This window comes from Struthio camelus, chromosome 11, assembly GCF_040807025.1.
Source record: "Struthio camelus isolate bStrCam1 chromosome 11, bStrCam1.hap1, whole genome shotgun sequence".
NCBI lineage: Eukaryota > Metazoa > Chordata > Aves > Struthioniformes > Struthionidae > Struthio > Struthio camelus.
The window spans coordinates 21991814-22012518 of record NC_090952.1 but is presented as its reverse complement, the minus strand read 5'-3'; the positions used below and the strand labels follow the sequence as shown (position 1 = coordinate 22012518).

Sequence of the window (20705 nt, the reverse complement as noted above, 5' to 3'; positions counted from 1 at the left end):
TAATACCAGAAGCAGGTCTGTCCATCTCAGTTTCTTCTCACCTTTTTGCAGAAATCGGGGCATTTACCACCTCTCTAGTTGAGGTACCACCTCTCTGTTGGTGTCCAGTTAAAATGTAAAACACCAGTGCAAGCGTGGGGGTCCTGCTTGGTGCTTGCTGGTGACACTGGATGCCAGGGCAGTGCGTGGAGAGGTTTGGGGAGCAAAGCCTTTGCTAGGGTCCCCGGCCCTCAATTCTGCGTGCAAGGCCAAAGCCCTGTTGTCTGAGCACTGTGCGTGCACCCTGTTTCAGAGAAAAACCCAGCCGGGTGAGGGAACTGAAGAAGCAGGTGACAGCTATGTCTCTCCTGCAGCAAACAAAGGACAACGAGGTGGACGGGTCCGTATCGGGAGAGGCAGTGACTTGCACGAGCAAAGGGGGCCTGACCGGCAGGGAACATGTAGGAAGGACACAGCTATGGGCATGAGCGTGAGTGTGCTTGGTGGCCGTGATGCACGCTCCTGCAGTCAGAGGAAGGTGCTGGGGCGTGTGTGCACAGGAGTGCAGCTGGCTGCTGCCTCGTACCGCGGCTCTGGCTGCACATCTCCCACGCCTTGTCCTCCACCCCCTGGCCAGGGCCCCAGTAAGCTGCAGGACACCTCCCCGACGGCCTGCTGGGCTGGCCAAGGTCAGGGAGGAGGAGGCTGGGGAGGAGGGGATTCAAGCAACCCTGGGGCCTGTTTCCATTCCCTCATCCTGTTGTGTCTGTGGGCAGCAACCCCTGGCTCCTTGGTGTCCTCTGGGCGCTGGGGGCTCTGCTCCTCTTTCTCCGCTCCTCTCATCTTGCATTTCTGACCCTCCTCCCTTTTACATTCGCTGCTCTGCAAGTTGATTTGTGGGGCGTCTCCCCCCAGGATCCGTGATGCTTCTGACGGGGGCCAGAAGCATTGCTGAGGGACCAGCGTGGGAAGAGACCACCACAGGCTGCTCGTCCAAGGGCTCTCCAGCCCTTTGCGGCGCGGGGGCTGCTGCCCGAGCTGGACCCGGTTTCTGTGCGCTCAGCAGCTCCCACTGGATTTTCCCCCACCTACGTGTCGTGTGCCCTGAAGCCCGGGGAGGTCCCGTGCTGGGGAGCCCCGAGGCGCAGCTGAAGCTGTGGGAGAAACCCTGTCCTGGCGTTCGGTTTGAGCCTGCTGCCAGCTGGCTTCCCGTGCTGCCTCCCCCCGACTCACGTGGAGAGGAGCCACGTGCCCACCGTCGGCAGCCCCCCGCCTTAGCCGCGCGCCCCGCCGCTCGCCGGCCGGGCTGCCCTCGCTGCCCGCTTCCACGAGCTGCCTTCCTGCCGTGGGCAGAGCTTCAGCGCGCCGGGGAACGAGGCAGAGCCGGTGCGACTACAGGCGCCCTGCGGTCGCCTACAGGTGCCCGTCCTCGCTCGGGGGCATCCCCCGCGCCAGGGCCGCGACGCGGGTGAGCAAGTGCCTCTCCCGGGGCTGAGCCGCGGCTGTGCCGGGGGGCCGCCCAGAGCCCCCGAAACAAGGCGAGCCCCTGCCTGGGCGCCCAGCCGGGCCGCGGGGAGAGGAGCTGCCCGGCCGCAGCCTTCGCTCCGGCTCGCCCGGCACCTCGTCGCCACGCGGGGAGGACGAGGGCGGCCCGGCCGCGGTCCCTCGGCCTGGCAGCAGCCTGGCAGCCGGGGCCCGACGCGCCCCGGGCGGCGACGGAGGCTTTGTGCCGGCGTTGTGTGCTCTTCGGGAGGAGCCGCCTCCCCCGGATGCCGGGCGGCCAGGCGGGAAGGCGTGCAAATAAACCGCTGGGCGACAGCCCGGCAAGGCGCGGCGCGACGGGCACCGCGCCGCCCCGCGAGCGCAGCTGACGTCCCGGACGCGGCCGAAACCCTGGTCCGGCCAAGCGGCTCTCTGCAGCGTCGAGGCCGCAAACGCGGAGGTCGGCGATGCGTCGGGCCGGGGGCGCGGGGGCTGCGCGCAGCGGGACGGGACGGGGTCCTGGGCGCGGGGGCCAGGGCGGCCGGGGGGCTCGAGGGGAGGGAAGCGCGTCTGAGGAAGCGTTTGGCGAGCTGAGCTCTATGCGGGGCGCAGCGCAACTCCCGGAGCCCGACACGGTGCCCAAAGCGCTCCCCGCAGAGACGGGTTCGTGTTGGCGGGGGGGGGGGCGGGGGGAGACACCGCGGCTGCGGGTGGACAGTGCCACGCGTGGCCCCGTCGTGCCGCGAGCCGGTCCGGTCGCCCGGCTCCTCCCGCAGCGCCGCGGCCCCGACCCCGGTGGAGGTTTGGGGTGGGGGGGGGGAAGGTGCGGCGGGCGCGGCCTCTTTAAGGAGGCGGCTCCACCCCCCCCGCTACCGCGCCTGCTGCCGCGACGCGCCGGGCCGGAGCCGCGGCAGGTACCGGGGGGGGACGAGGGGGGGGGGGGCGCGCTCACATCCCCCCTCCCCCCCCCACGCTGCCAGGCGCTGCGCGACCGGCGCGGCTGGTTCTGCGCCGCGGGTTGAGCTGTGTTTCTCGCTGTCTGGGAGCGGGTCTGGGGCTCGCCCCGCAAAGCGGCGGTGCGCCGAGCGGGGGGCGGAAGAGGCTGTGGTCCCGGTGCCTAGTGCGGCCGCGCTTTGCCGCTTTTTACGCGCACGGCGGTACCGAAAGCGGCGGAAAAGCCGAGCTGGGCGGCGGAGGTCGCTCGCGGAGGGGACGGCGCTGGTGCGCGCTGCGCAGGCGGCTGGCAGGCAGGCAGCGGCTTGGGCGAAGAAGACTTTTCTACACCGGACTCGAGCCTTATCACCCTCCTCCTGCCGCCTGCGCGGCACCGGGCGCGACAAGCTGCGCACATGCCCTCGGCTGGAGGGGGCCGCGGGCCGCAGCCAGCCCCCCCCCCCCCCCCCCCCCCCCCCCGCGGCGGCGCAGCCGGCTTTCCCGGTGCCGGGCGCGCTGCAGCGCGGCAGAACCCGCCGGTGCCGCGGGAGACGGTGCTGCCGGCCTCGGCGCTGGGAGGCGCCGCTGAGCCCGGGCGGGCAGCGGCAGGTGCCCTGCGGAGCGGCTGGAAAGCGGCGGGCGGGCACGGTGAGCGCCCGGCCCCGGCGCCCGCCGCCGCTCGCCCAGGCTGGCGCTCGGGTGGCCTCCTGGCCCCACGGGGCTGCGGGTCTGCCAGCCGGGCCGGGGTGTGAGGTGCCGCGGGCCTCATCCTGCTCTGCAGCTGTTGCGGCTGCGCTCTTAGGCTCCAGCTGTCCTGTCCCGCTTGGGGAAGGGAGGGGCAGCTCCTCAAGCTGTTGCTCCGCTTGTGCGTGCAGCCTGGGCGAGCAGGAGGGGCAGCTGCAACGCCTGGGCCCTGCCTCTGCCTGACGCTGGTGCTGGGCGTAAGCAGCAGTCACGTGAGAGCCGTCGGAGGTCGTGGAGGGTCGCGCTGGAAAAAGGAGGTCCGAGCACCCTGCCCAGCGGCGGCAGCGTGCCCTGGGCGGGAGGCTGGCGGTGCAGGCGCCAGGGGCGTGAGCCACGCTGAGCCGGCTGGCGTCCGTGCAGCTGCGCGGCGGGGTGAGAGACGAGGACGGTTCGGCCTTGAAGCAGGATGGCAGGCATCTGCGGTGTGGCCGGTTTGGGCACCTCGGCTCTGCGCGGTGATCTGGGCCCGGCTGTAGCCCCTCTGGGCCCGGCAGCCAGGCTTGCGCCAGAGGGGACCCGGCGCCGGGTGCTGCCGACGTGAGGGTGCAGCCCCCGGGGGATGTGGCACGTCGCTGTGTTAACTGGCTTGCTTGCTCCTAGCACGGACGAGTCCACCTGCTGTTGGTGAGGGCGAGTGATCTCGGGGACGGGTGATGTCGGAGGCTGTGGATCTGTCTTTCCTGTCGGATGTGGAGAGGGATTTGATCCTGCAGGTCCTGCAGCGAGATGAGGAGCTCCGTAAAGCAGAGGAGAGGAGGATCAGGTGGGAACGTGGCTGGGCCAGGCAGGCTACTGGTTTCCCTGGTTTGCTCTAAAGTGGCTGGAGGGCGGAGGGCTTGTGCAGGGGAGGCCGGTCTGAACCGCGCTCTCGCTGGAGCGGCGGCTCGGCGGTAGTCTCGTGGCCTGGTGCAGCTCTGACTGCCCCTGGTGTTTGTGTCCGAGCAGGCGCCTGAAGAACGAGCTGCTGGAGATCCGGCGCAAGGGGGCCAAGCGGGGCAGCCAGCGCTACAGCGAGCGGACGTGCGCCCGCTGCCAGCAGAGCCTGGGCCGCGTGAGCCCCAAGGCCAACACCTGCCATGGCTGCAACCACTTGGTGTGTCGGGACTGCCGTTCCTATGGCGCCAACGGCTCCTGGCGCTGCAAAGTCTGCACCAAGGAGGCGTGAGTACACGGGGGCTGGGGGCCAAGCGGCAGGTTCCTGCTGCCTGCTCCTCCTGTCTCCTTCCTCAGCCCAGTCACCCTAGCTTGATACTGCGTTGCCATCCCTTCCTCCTGACCCTGCACAGCTGGGCTCTAGTGCAGCTCTGGGCAGCTTAGTCTTCTGGGCGATTGTCCCTGCTTTAGCTTACCCAGGCTCTCCGGAGGTGGGCACCTTCCCTTGGGTGATCAAGAACTGGCCATACCCCACTCCCGGGTCTCCTTTCTCCTTGCCTTGCTCCTCTTTGCCCCTTGGCTCCATGTATCTCCTGTGCGACCCTTGCACAACCTGTGTTTCAAGCACTCAGGTTTTCTCCTTTTCTCCTTTGCCTCACCTGCCCTGCAAAACCCTGGTCTTGGGCCTGTTATCCTCTCTGGAGCAGGGCCTTGTCTTTGCACAGCCGTGTCCTGGATGTGCCCGGTTTGTCTGTGCTGTTCTTGGCCTGTTCCTGCCAGCGAGGGCAGCTGCAGGCCTGCTATGAGGTGCTGAGGACGGCCCCTCACTACCCCTCTGTCCTGCAGAGAGCTGAAGAAGACGACAGGTGACTGGTTCTATGACCAGAGGGTCAATCGCTTTGCCAACAGGCTGGGCAGTGACATTGTGCGGCTGTCTCTGCGGTACAAGTCTGCAGGTAGGGGCTGTTGGCGAGGAGGTGTTGTGTAGCCAAGCGCCAGAGCTGGAGGGATCTCTTCTCCCACAGCTTGTGGCAAGGCCGGTGCTGTTACTCTGTCCCTCTGGGATGCCCCAGCTTTCGTTGGGAGTGCCGCTGCCTGGTGTGGAGTCGGTTGGGAACACCTTCACCCCGGGGCTCTGGGCTGCCCTGCCGGGGTGCTTGCCTCTCCTGACTCTTCTCTTCTTTCAGCCAGCAAAAGGGAGACAGTGGGACAAACCCTCCTCCAGAAGGCACAGCTTAGCGATTCCAAAAGCTCCTCTGCAGCCCAGCAGAAGAGCCCCCAGGAGCCAAGGAAGGAGCCCAGGTGAGGAAGGCCTGTTCTCTGGGACCCAGTTCCCACCTTTGTGTTCACAAGCCAACAGGGACCTTCTGCTTGAGCCTGTCCTCACCCCATCTCCTCCTCCCTGTTCGCTGCTCTTGTCTCAGGGTTTATATAGGAAACGGAGCAGGTCCTTTGTCTGGGAGGGTTACAGATAGCCTGTCTGGGCCTGAAGGCTCTGGCTGGACCAATGGGTGCGGAGAAGACGGCTTGTCTCTAGCGTTAAGAAATGGATGCTCTTTTCCTTGCTTTGTGGCTCCTGCTGTTTTCTGTCCAGAGTCCCCTGCAGCTCCCACCTTCACCTAGGCCAGGCCTGGCTGGACAGGTTGAACCTCAGCCAAGGGGCTTTGGCAAAGGGGTGGATTTGTGTTGCCTTTTGTGCTCCCGACTCTAGCCCTTGTTGTCTGCTACAGTGATGGGAGAGATGCTGCCACCCTGCTCTGATGATTCATGGCACAGAAAGTCTCTCTCAGACTGGCCTCCTTGTCAGACAGGACATACCTGTGGTTTTGTTTGTCTGCAGTTTGTTTCCTGATGCCTCAGACCCTCGGGATGGCAGGAGTGACACAGAGTCTGTGGAAAACATGAGCCTGAACAGCTACAGACCTAGTACTGAGGGCGTAGGGGGCAGCTGTAGGTAAGGGGTTCCCTGGGGAAGGTCTGGGCAGTTTGCCTGTGGCAGTACTGATCTGGCTGAGAATGAGCACCTTCGTCTGAAGGGTGGTTTTTTTCCGGTCACCTTCTTGGTCTAGTGAGGGAGAGGTTGGCTCTTCTGCTGGGCTGAAACACTGTCCTGGGCAGGGAGGTCTTCTGCTCCCCAGGCTGGGCTGCTCGGAGCTTGTTGAGAGAGAGCTGTTCCCAGTTATTACTTGGTTTCGAAGCAGTGTTTCTTTTGGCTCCGTGCTGGACCGAGATGGATCGTTTCTGTACAGTGTCTGCAGGAGGAACTCTCTGGATAAAGCTGCTCCCCTCAAAGAGGGAAAACAGGTTGCTGCACCAGCAGGGCCTGCTGCGTCCAGTCTGACCCTCCCTGTGCGCTCCAGACATACGCTTCCTGCTGCCGATGGACGGGTATGTGTCGCTACTTTTCCAAGGCTCAGCTCCGTCCTGCAGGCTCTGGGGCTGGGAGCTCCGTGGAGCCCGATTCCTGCTCCACTCTGAACTGGCAAAGGCTTTTCCTTCCTAGGAGGCTTCCATGGGAAACCGAAGTAGCATGTTGGTGGATGAGCATGAAACTATATTCAAGAAGAATCCCCGGAGGGTTGTGAGGCCTGCGGGTGAGAGGGCTAAAGACAAAGGGGAGACTTGTGAGCTGATCTGGTGTGGGGGTGGACAGCCAGTTCTCTCTGGGCTGTGGTGTGGTTTTGGCACAGATATAAGAGGTTTGGGCAGCACCTTGTGGTGAGGGAGCAGTGGGGTTCTGCTCGTCTTGTAGCGTGCCTCCTCACCTTGTCTTCCCATCTCTCATGCAGACTACACCAAGTCAGTGATTGACCTGCGCCCAGAAGACTTTGTGGGTGAAAGAAGTTCTTTGGGAGACAGAAGCAAGTCAGTCCCTGGCCTCACCACGGAGCTGGTGAGATCTGTCAGGGTGCTATGGAGCATGGGTGTGAGGCAAAGACGCTGGCTGTGTGGGTGGCTGTGCCCAGCCTCCTTGGCACTCCCCACACAGGTGGTTTGTCCCTCATTGCAGGATGAGGAAGAGGAAGACATCGATAACCTGGTGGAGATCCATCGCCAGAGGGTGGCCCGGGGCAGCATGCGCAGCGGCACATCCTCAGTGAGTCTCCGTGGCTTGGCCACACTTTCTCTCCCCTTGTGATGCTCCAGGAAGAAGCCGTGGAGAAGGGCGGCTCTGGCTGTTTGTGCAGGAGGGAGGCAGGGCTGGCTGCACCTGGGACACAGGGGCAAGAGAGCTGGGCACAGAAGCTTGGTCCCTTTCCATGGAATTTAAAATATGGAGGCCCAGCTATTCCCCATGGAGCCTGAATATGAACGAAAGATGCTCGGTCACCAACCGCAGCCAAGGAGAGACGGTGTCAGGTTCAGAGAGGGATTGGGAAATGCTGCTGTGTAGAAGAGGCCTTGGGTATAGTGCTTTGCAGTCTTACAGGGAGGAGCTTGCTCAGGAGAAAGAGGGGACACTAAAGCTGCCCAGGTTCAAGCCTGCCGTGTCTTCCAGAGCACGCTGGGGAGCATGGTCAGCATTTACAGCGAGGCCGGTGACTTCGGGAACATCGCAGTCACAGGGGGAATCTCCTTTTCCCTGAGCTACGAGCAGAAGACGCAGACCTTGTTCATTCACGTGAAGGAGTGCCGCCAGCTGGCCTATGGCGATGAGGCCAAGAAGCGCTCCAACCCGTGAGAGCTGGGAGGGCGCTGGTGGGGGCAAGCCAGGGAGGGTCGGTCAGGCTCGTGGCGCTGTGTAGGCTGCGGGCGGGACAGCTGGGAGCGGTAAGTGGGGGGTGCTGGTGAGGAGGTCTGGGCTTGTTCTGGGAGACCCTGGTGAAGCGCTTCCTGCTCCTCCCTTCAGATACGTGAAGACCTATCTCCTGCCTGACAAATCCCGGCAAGGGAAACGCAAGACGACCATCAAACGCAACACCATAAACCCCCTTTACAACGAGCTGCTGAAGGTGAGTGGAGAGAGGCTGGGGGAAGGATGCAACCATCTCCAGGCCCCTTCCTTGCCTCTGCTGGAGGCTAGCCAGACACAGCCGCTGGGGACACTGCTGGAACCACTCTGCAGCAAGCCATCCTCCCTTGCCTCTAACCCTTGGGTTCAGCCCTCGTTTCCCTGGCAAAAGGGGAACAGCCTCCCCTTCCAAGGCTGTGGCTGCCAGTAGGGAATGGGCTCCAAACCCTGAGGAGGTGGAGGCTCTGTGGATGTTTCATGTCTGGGCATTGTGCCCTGAAGCCTGGAAAACACCATTCTGGCCTGGATCACTGCTCTAATGTCACTGTGGTGTCACAGTCTTGGCTGCCATGGTGGTGTGGAGACACAGCTGAAGTTGTGAACCTGTGTGTCTCTCACAGCCTGTATTCCTGGCTCTGCTGACATTCCCCGAAGCAAGGACCCCACCAAGCTGACCTTGCTTTCCCTTGGAAAAGGCTCCTTACTGCTAGGCCCTTGCAGCCTGGTTACATTAGCAGGGAGGACAGCACGGCTGCAGAAGCAGAGATAAGGCAGTTCTGGGCCCCAGCAGCAGAAGCGTTTGGCGCTGCCCTTTGCATTCCCAGTCCCTGCTGTGGCTGGCACAGGATGTGTGGGAAAGGCTGGCCTCCTTCCCCAAGCTCTGCCGCGCAGAGGCAGTGCATCCCTGAGGTCAGGCACTCTCTGGACAGGAAGTGGGAACTGGAAAGCATAGTTTAGTTTCCAGTCTCTTGTGGCTCAGGATGCACAGCCCTCAGTTTGCTGAGATCTTATGCCCTGACCACCTCGGGCACAGTGGGCTGACAGAGCTTTGCTTGTGGTAGAAAGGAGTGGAGTGGTGAGGAGCTACAAGTCCTGACCCTGGCTCTGCATGGGCTCTGGGGACTGCTCACCCGAAGGGCGTGTGTGCTTACGGCGGGGGCTGCTGTCCTGGGACTTTGAGCTTTCAGCAAGCTTGAAAAGGAAGACAGCCTTCTGTGTGCCTCAGCTGCCTGTCTCCTTTTCTGTTTGAGGGCTGCGAGCTGTCTGCAGTGCCTGCTGCGCACTGACAGCGTATGTCAAGTCTGTACCCTGTCTGGTATTGCCTGCTGTGAGAAAGCTGCCAGGCAAAGCCCTGCATGTGGCAGTAGTCCAGGTACTATGTAGGACCCCAGAAAAGGTGGGGCAGCAGAGCCTGAGGGCACCATCCCTCTCCGGTCCTGGGGAAGCTCTTAAGAACAGTCCTGGAAACTGTCACTGTGTTTTTTCCTGTCTCTCTTCCTAGTATGAGATTAATAAGTCCCTCCTGCTTGCAAGGACGCTGCAGTTCTCAGTCTGGCACCACGATCGCTTTGGCCGAAACACGTTTCTGGGGGAGGTGGAGATCCCAATGGACTCTTGGAACTTCGACAGCCACCTGGAGGAGTTTCTTCCCCTGCATGGCAAGGTACTGACCCTGCAGCCTCAGCATCCACCCGCCGTCAGCAACCTCCCTTGTGGGGTTTCATTGTGGAAGAGAAGCTCCCAGGGCTTTTACTCTCTGTCGCTGCTGCAATAGGGCTTTCTCACAAGCCTTTATGTCCTTTGTAGTGTCACTCTTGCATGCCCTTAGTGGGCAGAGGCACAAAGACCTTGCCTGAGTGCTACTGCAAGGCTTGTGCTAAATGAAACCTGTGGAGAGATGCAGACCCCAGCCCAGCAGCTTTACTGTCGTGGTAAAGAAAGCAGAGCTTCTGTCCGAGTCTGGCTTCCCTTCTTCTCAGCGTATCTCTTGTGGGATGTCAGATATTGTCATTCTGCTTGCTTGGCTACTCCCAGACTGCAGCTCTTCTCCTCTCCCTGCCCCAGCAAGGAAGAATTTAAGCCAATTTCAGGGAAACAAATGGGGGAAGTTGGATTCAGCATCCTGTTGTGGGCTACAGAACAGGGTAGTAAAAGGCTGCAACCTCTGTCATTGTATAGCTGGACTGCGAAAGCAGATGCTTCTGCTGCTGGAGTTATTTAGGAGTCTGGTTTTCTTGACGAGCTTGGGTATTCTAGCCTCAGCCCTCTGCGCTGCTGGGGCTCAAACAACTTGTGGTGGCTGAGCTAAATGGAGTTTCCCAAGGTATGTAGTTAAGCCAAAGCAGCATCCCAGAGGAGTGGTTTCTGAGTCCGATCTGGTGATTACTGGAGAGAGCTTGCAGACATTTGTGCTTGCTAAGCCAGCTCTAGAAGAAAGCAGGCCTTTTGGCCAAGTGTGAGTAGCTTGCTGTGTGCAGACCAGGCTGTTGCTGCGTTCCCTTTGGCTTCTCTAATAGTGCTGTGATAATCCAGCCATTGCCTCTTTGCAGATTGGGACAGATGTTACTGGCCTCCACCAGTACAAAGGGGAGCTGGTGGTCTCCATGAAGTACATCCCGTCTCCCAAGCATCCTGGGGCTGGGAATGGCAGGAAGGGTAAGTGGTGGATCGTTAAGATCTCTGTAGTCTGGGGTTATTCACTGATCTCCGCTCCCTCCAGAGAAAATTTCCATTCCCAAACACCTAGCAGTCCCATGGGAACTGCTCATGGCCACAAAGGAAGCTGATTCTGGGTGGACTTCTTGGATTGTAGCACTTCAGTTTTCTCTTCTGAAGCGTCTGCAAGCTCCTGGCTGCTCTGGGTCACTGCAGACCTCCCTCCACTCAGGCCAGCTGTGCGGTTCCAGTGTTTTCTTGTGTCTGGACGAGGTCTGCAAGAGCTATTCCTTGTACCAGGGTGAACTGTCAGGCCCTGTCTTGAGCGACTCTGTGCCTTTGCCTCGGCAGCCAGGGCCAGTATGGGAGGAGATAGGAGGAGTTCTCACCTGGGATGTGCACCTGCCTTGGTGAAGGCCATTCTGCAGGACCTTTCAGGAAGGAAGCTATGGCCAAAATGGGGGTTAATACAATCTTGCTGTGTTGGGGCTCTTCCAGGCAAAACAGGGGAAGGCGGTGAGCTCCAGGTCTGGATCAAAGAAGCCAAGAACCTCACAGCTGTCAAATCTGGGGGGACATCAGACAGTTTTGTGAAGGGGTGAGTGTCGGTACCAGGTTGGGAAGCTGGGAAGGGAGGCCGAGGAAGATGTGAGTAACAGCATTGTTCTCTCTGATTGCATCCCAGGGCACTTCCTAGAACTGGTATGGAGATTTAGGGGAGGGAGGTGGTCTCTCCAGTAGCTGCTCTGTGCTGGCTGTGTTTTCACTCTGAAAGTTGCTGTCTGCCAGTCTCTTTCTGGAGATGAGGAGGAGCTGTTGGTAGCATGCTCTTGGGTTTTGGCCACCTGAGAGGAGCTGCTCAGGCTTTGTGAGGCGTGCACATGTGGGTCCCCTGAGCAGGAGAGGTGAGATGGATGTGCTCCTCCCATGGGCTTGGCCTTTTACCCAGGCTAGGAGGGCCAGGAGCCGGAACTGGCTCCTCAAGCAGCTGCTATCAAATTGTCTCAGCTGAGGTTGCTCAAGCAACCAGGCAGCTGCGACTCGAGCTGTGCTGGGGCAAGAGGGGTCTTGTTTTTGCTGTCTCCGGTGTTAAGGCTGCTCTCTTGGTCCTGTCTGTGTACAGGCATGTGTTGGGAAAGCACATGAGGCAATGGGGGAGGGCAGGTAGAGCAACCTCTTGCCCTGAGCGCTTGTAGTCTGCTGAGCTGCTTAGGGAGTTGGAGCAGAGATCCAGCTCCCTCCAGGCCATGGTGTTCCTTCTCAGACCACGCTGGGGGAAGTGATACCTAGGCCTGGTCCCTGTGGTGCTGATGGTAGTCATCAGGCCTAGCTACCTCAGCTCTTCAGGGAGAAGGTAGCTGTGTGTATTGAATGCTAATTCTGTAAGGGTGGTTTCCTGCAGCTATCTCCTGCCACATAAAAACAAAGCCTCCAAGAGGAAGACTCCTGTGGTGAAGAAGACCCTGAACCCTCATTACAACCACACCTTTGTCTATAACGGCATCAACCCAGAGGACCTGCAGCACATCTGCCTGGAGCTGACGGTCTGGGACCGGGAGCCACTATCCAGCAACGACTTCCTGGGAGGCGTCCGCTTGGGCGTGGGGAACGGTGAGGACCCCTGGGGATCCTGCGCTGAGGGGACAGCTGGGCTCTGCAGTGGGGTTCTGGGGGTGTGAGAAAAGCTGAAGCCTGCAGTCCTGATAGGAGATGGAGATCCCTATGTATTACATGGCCTCTCAAACCCTTGGGACAAGCACCCTTGCCTGGGGCTGCCTCTCTGCTGTAGAAAAGCTGCTCCTGTGCAGAGGCTTACAGTAACCCCATCTCTCACCTTTCTCCAAGGCCTGAGCAATGGGCAAGCTGTGGACTGGATGGACTCTACAGGTGAGGAGCTGAACCTGTGGCAGAAGATGCGCCAGTACCCAGGCTCATGGGCAGAAGGGACGCTCCAGCTCCGTTCCACCATGGCAAAGCTGAGGCCATAGCCATTGGCACAGGCACCAGGATTGACCCTGCAGGTGGCACAGGCACTCTAGAGCTGCAGTTGCAGCATGGCCAAGGCCAGACCCAGACAGAGATGCCAGACTTGCTTTTTTTCCCTCCCCTCTTCCCCCCCCCCCCTTTTAATAAACATGACCTTCCCTCTAAACAGGCTTGGGCAGAAAGGCTTCTTGGGTTCAGCTTCTTTTTATTTGAAGGGTTCTCCTTTTGTCTTAGAATTTGGACTGGATTGAGTCCTTGTGTACTTTGCCTGGGGAAAAAAGAAGGGAAAGTGCTTTGAAATTTTTTTTCTTCTTTTTTTCTTCCCCTCCTCCCACTCCCTTTGTTTCATGATCTGCTCCCTCGTTGTCTTCTCCAACCTCCTGCCAAAGGATGCCCCTGGCACAAGGACTCTTGAGTCTGAGGCAGAGGTGAACACCCCTGTCTGTAGGGCCTGGATGGGAGCAGCATTGGTGTCTTGCTGGACAACACTTGCAGGGTCAGCAGGCATGAGCTGGGGGCTACCGGGGGGGAGGACAGTGGTGATGGGGGGGGGGGGTGGCACTGTATAGCTCCCCAGGGGCAGCAGCCCAGTTCCTGCATGCAGAATTAGTTTCCAGTGCCTCTGTGATGCAGCATGCTCCTACCACAGACTTTTTATACAAATTTATTCATGTCAATATTCTACTGCCAAAACAGTTCCCAGGAAGAGCGCCGCAGCGCTGAGTGGAAGGAGAGACAAATTGTAGGGTGCAGATGACAATCTGTTTAGGGGTGGTCTGCGCACTGAATGGCTGTTACTGTGTCTTTGAGCGTGGGGCCATCTGCTTTTAATAAAGGCTTTCCACCAGCCCTGGCTCCGTCAGGACTCTGGCATCAGTGCCCAGCCGGCTGGCGGGGACCGACCCCCCCAGGCGATGAGGGAGTGAGTTCAAGTGGCGTACGGGGTGAGGACGGCCGAGACAAGGGTGACGGTGCTCTCGGCCGTGCTCTGCCCTCGCATCCGGCAGCCTGCTCCCTCCCGCAGGGCTGGGGCCCCTGCTGCGCCAGGCTTTGCACAGAGGTGCTCCAGCTGCTCCCAGCTGTTTGGCAGTGGGACGCTGCTAGTGCACGGCCCCTGTCCTCCCCGGCTTGCCTCTGCACTAGAGCAGCCCGAGGCTGGCTCCCCTTCCCCCAGAAGTCCTGGGCACCCTGGTCCTCCTCTACAGTGGGCGACTAGAAAAGCAGAAAGGAATTTGTCCGTTCTCTGAAGCTGGGCTGGCGGGAGGCATCTCCCCCCGTTGCCGCCTCACTCGCAGGTGTCCCCGCTCTGTGCCCGCTGGGCCACCTCCTGCTGGCTCAACAGGTAGGTGTCGATGAAGTCGAAGAGCTCGTCCGGGCTGACGGGTAAGATGTAGCGCTCGCGGTCGGTGCCCGCTTTGTCCAGCAGCACCACGTTGAAGAGGGAGCGGGTGAGGTGCAGGAACTGCCTGCGGGGGGAGAGAAGCCAGACAGTGAGTGGTTCAGGGTGCAGTGGGCGCCCAGGGCCTCCTGAGCATGGTGGGCTTGCACCTCTTCCTCAGGTTTGCGTGCTGCCAGGATGGTTCAGGGCCTCCCTCTTCAGACTCGGGGCCTTGAGCGCACACCATGGGTGTCCCAATATCCCAGGGGCCCCTGAAAGGGGGGCCTGAGAGCTGGGGTCGCCCATGAACCCAGATGTGAGCCCTGTACCTCCTGAGCCCCTGTGGTCATGCTGCAGGAGTGACCCCGCCAGCCCACCGCAGTCTCCTACCCCAGCCCTCCAGGATGGACGTGAGCAGCAGGACCACGCGAACCGGCTGCAGCCGCCAGCCTGCTCCGTCCCCCCCCATCCCCGTACCTGAGCTCCTCGATGATGCCAGCAGAGAGCTGGTGCTCCCGGATGCGGCCCACCTCGTGCGGGGGCTGTCCCACCAGCTCGATGATGGTGACGTGCCGCAGGTCCAGCCCGCACGTGGCTTGCTGCGGAGACAAGAGATGGGGGTGATGAGAGGGTGCTGGCGGGGTTGGGGAGGGGGGGCGAGAAAGGCCATGGGGGGAGGGCCTCACCTGCAGCATGGAGATCTGCATCTTGTAGTAGCGGTTAGCAGGATCAGGGGCTGAGATGATGAGAAGCCGGCGTTTCTCGTAGAACTGATCCAGGAGGCTGGCGGCCGAGTTCACGTCCGTGTTGATCTGCATGGCTGGGGCGAGAGGCGAGCGCGTGAGCGATCCCGTTTCGCCCCCCCGTTGCCCCTCTGCCTCTTCCCCCCGCTACGTCTCCCTCCCAAGCAGCATCTCCCCAGGGTACTGGGCATCTCTGCGGGCAGGTCCTCCCCTGCCCGGGGCCGCTTACGTGTGCAAATGGGCTGCGAGCCTGTCCACTGCTGGCTGGACTGGCAGACGCGCAGGGAGGTCCCCTGGCGCTCGTAGCCCCCGTCGCACAGGTACTCGCAGGTGGCCCCGTAGTTGTCGCCGGCAGAGGTGCAGGAGAGGTAGCCGTGCTGCGGCGGCTTCAGGACGGGGCAGCGCCGCACTGCCAAGGGGGAGGCCGGGTGAGGGCGGGCGGCCGCGCGGGGCGCAGAGCCCGGGGCGGGGAGGAGGGAGCCGGCGGCCCCGGGGAGCCCGCTTCACCTTGGACGCGGATGCTGAACTTGCAGCTGGCTCGGTTGTACGCCTGGTCGTGGGCGGTGTAGCGGATCACGTGCTCTCCTTCGGCAAACTCGGAGCCGGGCTCGGGGCCCCGCAGCATCACCCTGCGCCCACGGACACGTTCCTGGGTCAGGGCCCCAGGAGGGGCGCTCAGCCCTCGCCCGGCCCGGCTGCAGGGGCCCGCCGCGCTCACCGCTTGATGACGCCGTCGGCGGAGTCCTTGACGCGGGGAGGGTCCCAGTACACCGTGGCCGTCAGCTTGCCCGGCTCCGCTATCCGCTCGCGGGAGTCAGGGCAGCGGATCTTGGGGGGCTCGATGTCTGCGCCCGGAAGGGAGAATAAGCTCGAGGAACCCGCGTGCCCTGGGCAGAGGCTGCGGCGGGTGCTCAGCGACCTTGGGGATGCTGAGCGCCGCCCGGGCTCCCCGGAGCGAGGAGGTCCTGATGCGGTCCCAGCGCTGAGCGGCCAGGCTCGGCCCCCGTGCCAGCCTGAGCTCGGGGGGGGGGGGGGGAACGGCAAGAAGCAGAGGTGGGCCCAGAGGTGCGGGGCGGTTGGGGTCGGCGGGCAGCGGGGGCGATACCCGCCGGCTCGGAGACGGGCACGCGGCCCGGCGGCGGGAGGACGGTAGGGTGAGGATTTACCTACACAGATTGGCTCGCTCCCGCTCCAGCGCCCGTCCTCCATGCATATCCGGCTCCGGTCGCCCTCCAGCTGGTAGCCGGGCAGGCAGGTGTAGTCGCAGCGGGAATCCATCTGCACGCCGGCCGAGCACGCGTAGGAGCCCCGCAGCACCGCCGGCAGCACGTGGCACCGGATTTCTGGGCCGGAGAGAGAGCGAAGAGGGGAGGCAAGCGGCCGTGGGCAGAGCACCCGCGAGGGGCCGGCGGCGCGGGCACGGGGGTGCTGGTGGTGGCGCCGGCCGGCAGGCACTCACGTCGGCAGTACGCCATCCCGGACCAGCGGCGGCTGGGCAGGCAGTGCACGGCGCTGCGCCCCACCAGCCGGTAGCCGCGGGCGCAGCTCAGCTCGCAGCGCGTCCCCAGGCTGCTGCGGTAGGTGCCGCCGCGGGGCGAGTAGCAGGCGGCCTCGCCGCGGTAGATGTTCAGCGGGGCGCACCACTGGGGCACTGCGGGAGAGCGGGGCGGTGAGCCGGGCGCCCGGCCCGGCCGTGCCGCGGCTTCCCCGCGGGGCGCCGGCGGGCGGGCTCGGGGTGCCGCTACCTCGGTGGTAGTCCAGGGCCGGCTCGGCGGGGGCCTCTTCCACGTACACTTCGTTGGGGTGGCTCTCGGCGGGGTAGTAGCCGGACCCTGCGGAGGAGGAGAGGAGAGGGGCTGCGGCGGTGATGCTTCTCCGCCGAGCGGCACAATCCGGCCCCGGGTTTCGGAGGGGGAGCGCAGCCCAGCAAGGGCGCTGCGCCAGCGGGGATGCTCCGGCGCGTGCACAACGCCGAGCCTGGCTTCCCTGCCGAAAAGCAACGGGCCGAGGCCCGGCGTCGGGGAGGAAGCGCAGGGAGGGCCGGCGTCGTCCCCCACGGCCCCTCGGCGCGTCGGCCCGGCCGCGACATTCCCCAGCGCTGAGCTCACGTTTCCGCTGGATATCCGCCGGCGGCCGCCAGCGCTGGCCCCCTCCTCGCCGCCCCTGCTGCCGCGGGGCAGCCCCCGCCATCGCGATCCCCGCTCCGGCCCCCCGCAGCAGTTTTCCCTCCGCCTGGAAAGGGGACGCCGGGCACAGCAGGAGCCCGGCCTGGCTGCACCCACCTCCTCTTTCCCCCTACTCCTGCTTTTGGGAAGGGGGATGCATGCATATATATATATGTATGTATAAGCTGAGGCCAAGCCAACCGGCAACCCCTCCGGCACATCGTTACAAATCTTTCCTCCATGAGCTTTATGCAGAGCGACTCCCCACCGCTTCCCACAAACCGCATTAAGTCGCCCACTCGTTTCCACAAAGCCTTTCATGCTGCCGTCCTTCCCACGCCGTCCGGCGCCGGAGAAACGGAGCTGCCTCCGGGGAGCGGAGCGGCCCGCGGCGAGCGCGGGGCTGGCACCGGCCGGGGAGGCGCTGGGGGCCGCAGCCCGTCGGCTCCGTCCGGCAGCCCCGGCGGTGGCTGCTTTCCCAGGGGGGCTGCCGAGCCGGCCCTCCGGAGCCAGGGACGCGGACAGACACGCTCTTTCCTTGGGGACGTGCCCCTTTGTTGCAGACACGCTATTCAACTGCAGACGTTCCCTTTCCCTTGCAAACGTTGCCCTTCCGTTCTCAGCTGGGACCAGCTCCCAGCCCAGGCTGAACTGGGCAGGGAGCGTCGCTGCAGACACCAATACCTGGCGGTACAGCAAGGAAGGGGAAACGAGCAGAGAGGGCAGCATCCACCCCAAAGAGCAGGGGAAGAGCTTTCCTTCGAGGCGCTCCAGGGAGCCGGATCCCTCGCCAGCGTCGCAGCGGGCTGGCTGCGCCGGTGCGCGGTGGCCGGGATGCCGTGGGGAAGGGATGGGTTTCCCCAGCAGCAGCCAAGAGCCTTGCCGGGGCCGTCTGGCCGCGGGCGGGTTTGGGTCTGAGCGCTCCGTGCAGCCGTCCAGGCAAACATCTGCCGGCCGATGGCTCCGGTGGGAGCGGGGAGGCAACGGAAAAGTTTAGCCTCCGCAAGCAGGGCCATGAGGGAGAGGTTATTTACTCATCCCTGGATGCTTCCCAGCTCCCCAGCTGCGTCTCCTCTCCTCCCCAGTGCAGGCACCGATGCTCTCCCCCGGCATCGCCGTACCCGGGCGCCCGTCCTCCCTCCCCGTCCGTGATTCACCTCCTGCCTGCCCCGGCAGGCCGCCCCGGCGCGAGCCCCTGAGCGGGGACCCTTGCAGGCAGCTAGCCCGGGGGAGCCTCGCCGTGCCCACGCTCCCGCGCGCCGCGGCACTCACCTTCATGCCACGTGGATGACACCAGCCGGGTGAGGAACACCAGCAGGACGGGGGCCGCCTCCTGCGCCATGCCGGGGGGCAGCGGGCCGGGGGCCGCGGGGCAGCCCAGCCTGCCTGCCGGGCGCTGCCGCTCCGGGGCGCAGAGGCAGCCGAGTGCCCCCTGCGAGCACCGAGACGGGCTGTAAGCAGGACCAGCCCCGCCGTTGCTACACAGACGCGCTGCGCTGCTGCTTGGCTGCGCTGCCTGCGCTGAGCAAACCTCCTTTTTCCCTCTGCTGCCTATCCCAAACATTCAGAAAGCATGAGTCAGGCCCTTCGAAACGATGAGATTGTCAAAAATAATAAATTACAGGTTTGTTTATTTTTCAGTTTACCTTCTGCTTTTTTGGAGGCTTTAAAAGGCTGTCAGATTTTTCTTTGCAACCAGGAAAGCCAGAAGTCTCTGCTTAAGCGAGAAGCAGCAGATGAGCCTCTACCGCCCCTGCCAGACTCCTGGAAATGGAGCTCCGGAGACGGGAGCCTGAGGACAAAACCACAGGAATGAGGACCCCTTTTTTCCACCAGTCGAGGGCTGGCTAACGCAGCACTAGCCCAGGCTGAAACGAGAGAGGAGAAACCTTGCCACAGACTCCGCAGCTGGAAGCGAGCCCCAAGGCAGACGGTTCCAGCCTGGGCCCCTTTTCCAGCTGAAATCCAGCCCCTGTCAGGCAGAGGTAATAAACTCCATTTATTAGCATCCCGGAGCCCAGCTCGCCGCTGCCCTAGGTCTTACGGCGTGGAGCGCTCGGTGGAAAAGAAACTGGATCCCTCTAGCAGTTTTTACACACAGAGGCTTGCACAAAGAGCAGGGAACTGGGGGGCGCGAGCTCAGCGCGAGCAGGTACGGCCGGAGTGGGGAGGAGAGCCCATCCGAACGCACTCGTTACGCGGAGGCCAGGCTGGCTAAACGCACTAATTAGTAATACAGCTGTGCAGAGCGAGAGAGGTCTGGGATTTTTCCAGGTCTCCCCGCGGGGTTTGTTTGCTGTCTGGGCTCGGGCCGCCAGCACGCACCGCCCGGCGGCTGGCGGGGGAGAGGACGCACGCACGGACACACGGGCTGGGGACAAAAACCGGGCACCTGCCAGAGCGCCGGGGCGCGTCCCGCCCGGCTGCCGCCCCTCGGGGGCCCGCCACACCCCGACCCCGACCCCGACCCGCCGGCGGCTCGGCTCGGCTCGGCTCGGCTCGGGCCGGGGCCGCCCTTACCTGCAGCGCCGCCGCCGCCGGCCCGCAGGGCGCCAGCGCTGCCCAGCTGCGCGCAGCCGGCCCCTGCCAGCGGCCCCTTAAAGCTGCAGCGCCCGCGGCGCGGCCCACCCGTCGGGGCCGGGGGGACATGGGGCAGGGTGGGGGGACATGGGCAGGATAAGGTGACGTGGGGCAGGGTGGGGGGACATGAGGCAGAGCTGGGGGACATGGGCAGGATAAGGTGACGTGGGGCAGGGTGGGGGGACATGAGGCAGAGCTGGGGGGGACATGGGCAGGACAAGGTGACGTGGGGCAAGACAAGCTGGGACATGGGGCAGAGGTGGGGGGACATGGGCAGGATAAGGTGACGTGGGGCAGGACTAGGGGGACATGAGGCAGAGGTGGGGGGACATGGGCAGGATAAGGTGACGTGGGGCGGGGTGGGGGGACATGGGGCAGAGCTGGGGGGGACATGGGCAGGACAAGGTGACGTGGGGCAAGACAAGCTGGGACATGGGGCAGAGGTGGGGGGACATGGGCAGGATAAGGTGACGTGGGGCAAGACAAGCTGGGACATGGGGCAGAGGTGGGGGGACATGGGCAGGATAAGGTGACGTGGGGCAGGGTGGGGGGACATGGGGCAGAGCTGGGAGGACATGGGCAGGATAAGGTGACATGGGACAGGACTAAGGGGACATGGGGCAGGACTAGGGGGACATGAGGCAGAGGTGGGGGGACATGGGCAGGATAAGGTGACGTGGGGCAGGGTGGAGGGACATGGGGCAGAGCTGGGGGGACATAGGGCAGGATGGGGGAGCATGGGAGAGGACTAAGGTGACATGGGGCAGGGCTAGGGGCCTTTGGGCAGGACAGGCTGGGACAATGGCAGGGCAAGGTGACATGGGGCAGGACAGGCTGGGACATGGGGCAGAGCTGGGGGGACATGGGCAGGATAAGGTGACATGAGACAGGATGAGGGGACATGGGCAGGATATGGTGACATGGGGCAGGATAGGCTGGGACATGTGGCAGGACTGGGGGGGACATGAGGCAGGGCTGGGAGGACATGGGGCAGGACTGAGGAGACATGGGCAGGATAAGGTGACACGGGGCACAACAGGCTGGGATATTGGACAGGACTGGGGGGACAGGGGCAGGACAGGTTAGGACATGGGGCAGGGCAAGGTGACATGGGGCAGGACAGGCTGGGACATGGGGCGGGACTAGGGGGACATAGGCAAGGCTGGGGGGCCTTTGGGCAGGACCGGGCAGACACGGCCAGGACAAGGTGACATGAAGCAGGATGGGGGGACAGGGAGCAGGACAGGCTGGGACACGGGCAGGGCTGGGGTGGCCCGGGACGCCCCACGGCGGAGCGGCGCCTTCGGGAGCGCTCGGCCATTTCCGGCAGGTCTCGACAACCTTCGGCGCCGCTCGGCAGCGTCCGGCAGGGCGGGAGGGGGCGGAGCCTCCCTGCCGGGGCGGGGCGGAGCCGGGTGGGAGGGGGCGGAGCCTCCCTGCCGGGGCGGAGCCGG

General features: G+C 63.4%; 2 protein-coding genes across 6 annotated transcripts; one reads left to right on the top strand and one right to left on the bottom strand.

Annotated features, from left to right (window-relative positions):
- The first annotated feature begins 1799 nt into the window (after positions 1–1799).
- Positions 1800–12526, top strand: SYTL4 (synaptotagmin like 4). 5 transcript variants are annotated; one of them, XM_068957392.1, is made up of 17 exons: positions 1800–1921; positions 3739–3901; positions 4084–4299; positions 4858–4967; positions 5199–5313; positions 5852–5965; positions 6270–6399; positions 6515–6605; positions 6801–6904; positions 7022–7108; positions 7511–7689; positions 7862–7964; positions 9246–9407; positions 10294–10399; positions 10898–10997; positions 11802–12010; positions 12245–12526. In XM_068957392.1, the coding sequence occupies exons 2-17, from the start codon at positions 3792–3794 to the stop codon at positions 12385–12387; spliced, it is 2079 nt and encodes a 692-aa protein (XP_068813493.1). In that variant the 5' UTR covers positions 1800–1921; positions 3739–3791; the 3' UTR covers positions 12388–12526. The 5 variants fall into 5 exon arrangements, with proteins under 5 accessions (XP_068813493.1, XP_068813495.1, XP_068813491.1 ...); XM_068957390.1 differs by lacking the exon at positions 1800–1921 and adding an exon at positions 2256–2375; XM_068957393.1 differs by lacking the exon at positions 1800–1921 and adding an exon at positions 2877–3042.
- A 502-nt stretch (positions 12527–13028) lies between these two features.
- Positions 13029–19245, bottom strand: SRPX2 (sushi repeat containing protein X-linked 2). The gene is made up of 12 exons (XM_068957395.1): positions 19192–19245; positions 18318–18463; positions 17944–18222; positions 16252–16338; positions 15966–16157; positions 15673–15849; positions 15225–15351; positions 15014–15135; positions 14736–14915; positions 14450–14583; positions 14241–14362; positions 13029–13851 (listed from the first exon to the last, which is right to left on the bottom strand). Exons 3-12 carry the CDS (start codon positions 18011–18013, stop codon positions 13671–13673), a joined length of 1392 nt encoding a protein of 463 aa, XP_068813496.1. The 5' UTR covers positions 18014–18222; positions 18318–18463; positions 19192–19245; the 3' UTR covers positions 13029–13670.
- Positions 19246–20705: the final 1460 nt, after the last annotated feature.